Source organism: Oryzias melastigma, linkage group LG12, assembly GCF_002922805.2.
Source record: "Oryzias melastigma strain HK-1 linkage group LG12, ASM292280v2, whole genome shotgun sequence".
In the NCBI taxonomy this organism is placed as follows: Eukaryota; Metazoa; Chordata; class Actinopteri; order Beloniformes; family Adrianichthyidae; genus Oryzias; species Oryzias melastigma.
Window position 1 is genome coordinate 21,995,290 of NC_050523.1, and position 3,948 is coordinate 21,999,237.

Below are 3,948 nucleotides of genomic sequence, written 5' to 3' on the forward strand. Positions count from 1 at the left end.
TCAGGAAGTAGTCTGGATTTTGACAGTAACAGAAATCCCTCAGGCTTCATTCATAATGTGGGTGTTTAATAGAGTTACAGTCAGTGAGTTTGGAGATTTAGGAGAAATACTAATCAATGATATCTCTCCTAAACTAGCTCAATTATTGTCCACACCTCACTGTAAATGGACATTTCTCACTTCCAAATGATCATTTTCTATAGAGCCAGTATCAGTAAATATACACACAGCATGCTGCCATCACTACAGCAGACATGTTTTCCAAATTTAATTTTTTTCCTGACAGTTTTATTCAAAGTTTTCTATAAATGCTACACTTTCAAATTCAAACCACCTGATATTTTGGCACCCAACAGATGTCCTGCTAGAGCAAATGAAACTTAGCACTGGAGTGAACCACTTAGATGAAAGGCTTCATTAGCAAAATGTCTTCGATCGGATCTTTATCTGATTGTAACAAACATTTACATATGCCACACAGTCGATTGGAATAATGATTTTGACGTTCACAGAAATATCTAAAATACAGGAAATAGTCGTAGAAGAAGAAATAGTGAGTTCATTTGTAAACAAAGCTGTAGCTTTGAGCGAGATGATCTTCTGAGCGTGTTTTTGTTATTTATAATAGTTTTATGTGACTGTTTGCACATAATTTCTAAATCTGTGTGGTCAGTATCTTATTCTTGGCCACACAGACCCAGAGGAAGGGTTCGTTACATATTTAGCCTTAGATGAAGTTAAGATCCACGAATCAAAGCAGCAATGTGCATCCTGGCCGTAAATATGTGGGAATAACGTCAGACTTTATTTTGTCTGATTGGAAACACGAGTTCACATGATTGTTTGCACAGTTTCAGAGGACAGTTCGGAGCGCTGCATTTCCACATTCAAAAGCCGCTTCCACCGTCCCAAAGCTGCTCAGAGACAGTTCTCCCAGGAGACGAGGCGTTCCTGAGTACGGAAGCTTGCTCGCACAGGGCGGCTGGACGGAGTCTCACACCGTAACAAAGCGACCTCCCCTTTTCGCAAACAGAAAGCTACGAGTTCGGCTGCTCTGTTATGAGCATTGACATATTGATCGGTCCTGTTCGCGCTCCAAAGTCACGCCATAGCCTTAATGCATGACGTAAAATCCAGCGCAGTGATGACATACAATCAGAATCAACTGTTAACATGCATCACAATTGGATCAACAATCAACAACAACCCAACTATCTCGATTAGAAGGAAATTTTAATCCAAATGAGTCTGATCGAGCCAGAGTATACCGAATGGTGTGTTTACACTCATTTTTATTCTGATCAGGTATTTATTCTGATTACTTTTATCCACACAGCTAATGTTTCATGTAGCTTCATCTGCCCATCACTACATCTGAGCTGATTAAAACAGGACTGTAGTGATGTCACTTTGCAGACTGAAAACCTGTTTGTTCTTTTAGAACTAAACTGTTCTTCGTAATGAGGGCGTATAAAGACTTAGAAAGTATTTTAAAGAGTTTTGTTTTAAGACTCTTTAAGGAATAACAAAAAACATTAGATTTTTGACATGAAATCACACAAAATGTCTTAAAACTGCCTTTTATCTGCCTGTTGAAACACTCAAGTAAATCAGTTTTATGTTTTAATTATTTTTTCTTCACATTTCTCTCACACAGTCATGTTTTATAAAACCAGGAGACGGTTTTCAAACATAAACTCCCATAGAAAATCTCACATGATACACAATAATTTGCAATGCAAAGGATTTTCAAATATGTATAAATCAAATAGTAAAAATGATTGAACTTTTATGCAAACTTCTACAGTTGTGGTGATTTATGAAGTTGGATTACTTTATAATCACCCTTACACAGAAAAAACTCATAAAAGTAGAGTTGATTTGGTGCTTTAAAAAAGACTTAAGTCAAACAAATGAAAAGCTAAAAACAAAAAAATAAGGTCACAAAAAGGTCAAAACAATTAACGATAAAGAAATCATGACATAATACAGTTTTCTGATTTAAACAATTAATGTGTTAGTGAGACTTAAATGGATCTATTTTGACTTCTGTCATCAATTAAAATTGAGTTCCTTAAAGGTAATGTGACAACTAATTATAACTTGATACATTTTTAAATTGCTAGTATTTCTAGCCCATAAATTAAAATGGAATGACAGATTGTTTTAAATAAAAATTAAAAGAAACATCGATTCTAGGAGCTAGAAAATCGTGTTATTTATTATTCAAATCCTCCCGACTTTTCTCTGCTAAAAATATGATGTTTTAGTTCGTTTGTAGTTTAATCACCTCAGTAATTATTGGTTATTTTCGTAGCTTTTTCTTAAAAACATTTATTAGCTTTCTGCTCCGAAGGGCCCAAACTCCAAACCCTCATTTCATTAAGAAAACATGGACAAGCCTCTGAAACGGAATATTTACGACTCTAGTTTCTGTCCAAATAACCTACAACTACCAGATAACAATTAGACGCTTCTTTATCAGAAAATAAAAAATAAAAGAAACTCAAATTACGGTCGTTTGAAACGAGCCAAACACCTTCCGGTGATGCCGGCAAACACAAACTCCTGAGTCATTGCATTGTGTGAACGACAGAGAAGCTAACGAGGCCAGAAACGGGCCAACAACACACACTAACCCGGACTAAATAACAGAACCCTGTCTAGTTAAACCTTGTCTTGAAAACTGTCCGAATTAGGTTTAATAAAAGCCTTTACCTTTTACAGTTTTCGAAACTGAAACCGCCGAGAGGAACCCGTCTCACTGCCAGCGTCGCCATCTTTGTGGATGAAGAGCCTCGTTTCCCGGAAACGAATGCAGCAGGGCGGTAGAGATGCTGCATTCAAAGACCCCACGTAAAACAGGATCCCATTTTAAAAAACAAAACATCCGCGATTCTGTGGACGGCCTTTTAGTTTTAACTCCCTGAATTGTCAAACATTATTCAAAATATATTTCTATTAATATGTATAAAAATGCGTTTCATTTAAAGTGAAACAAAAAATTGCAAAAAGAAAATCGTGTTTTTCAAATATCTTGTCACAAGTGTGTGTCTACAGAACAGGTCAAACATGGATCCTTAGAGCCGGAAACCCATACGAAACAATATAAGTACGATTAGTGAATATTATTCTGAAACTAGTGTGCATATGAAATCAGTTAGAGGTGTTAACTGTGAGCAATGCTGTGTCTGAGAAAAAAAATCATACAGGCATAGACAAGTAAGAGGATTAAAAAAAAAAACGGACGCATCCAAATGCACCCTTTCGCAAACGCAGGATCCAAATAGTAGGCTACCACAATCTAGAGGTACTTAGCCACCTTGCATAGCAATTTCCTTATTAAATTGAATCTACAGGAACTATTTTCAAACTATTTAATTAATTAATTAATTATTGTCTTTATTGTTATTTATATATATATTTTCGGTAAACGTTTATCCTGCAGAACATGGATTTATTTTGTAAAATGGACACCTTAAGTTATTCGTGCTAATCTCAAACTATTCATAGAGTTTTGGATAACAATAATCATGACCCTTAGTTAACATTTCTTTTTACTACAAACTAGAGAGTTCCTTTGTATCATAAATTTAAACTACAGAGCCCATAATATAATGTTAATCTGTCTTTACCTAAAGTTTGAACTCTGTAATTGCTTCATCAATCAGCGGTTACTTCCACTGTGGGAATAGAATTAAGGGTTTGACAGAAGGCCACTTAAACTAAAAATGTCATGCTGTAAAGTTCAAAGAACTGACATTAACCTGAAAACCGAGCAGGGACAACAGAAGTGACATGTTTATGGTTCAAAGAACCAAATATTAAAAAAAAAGAGGAAGAAGGATTTTTAAAAGCTGGATCAAACTTTCAAGTCTTCAGGTGATGAGCCTCGGGATTCAATGCAAGCGATGCAACCACAGTCATATCTGCCACCGGAGTCTCTTT

At 35.7% G+C, this 3,948-nt stretch overlaps 1 protein-coding gene across 1 annotated transcript in view; it reads right to left on the reverse strand.

The window, feature by feature from the left end:
* The window catches only part of psmb7 (proteasome 20S subunit beta 7), a 7,345-nt gene extending 4,478 nt beyond the window's left edge, over nucleotides 1-2,867 (reverse strand). Inside the window, exon 1 of the mRNA XM_024299816.2 lies at nucleotides 2,719-2,867. Coding sequence (XP_024155584.1) covers nucleotides 2,719-2,843 — 125 coding nt within the window. The 5' untranslated portion in view covers nucleotides 2,844-2,867. The remainder of the gene's footprint in view (nucleotides 1-2,718) is intronic.
* Nucleotides 2,868-3,948: the final 1,081 nt, after the last annotated feature.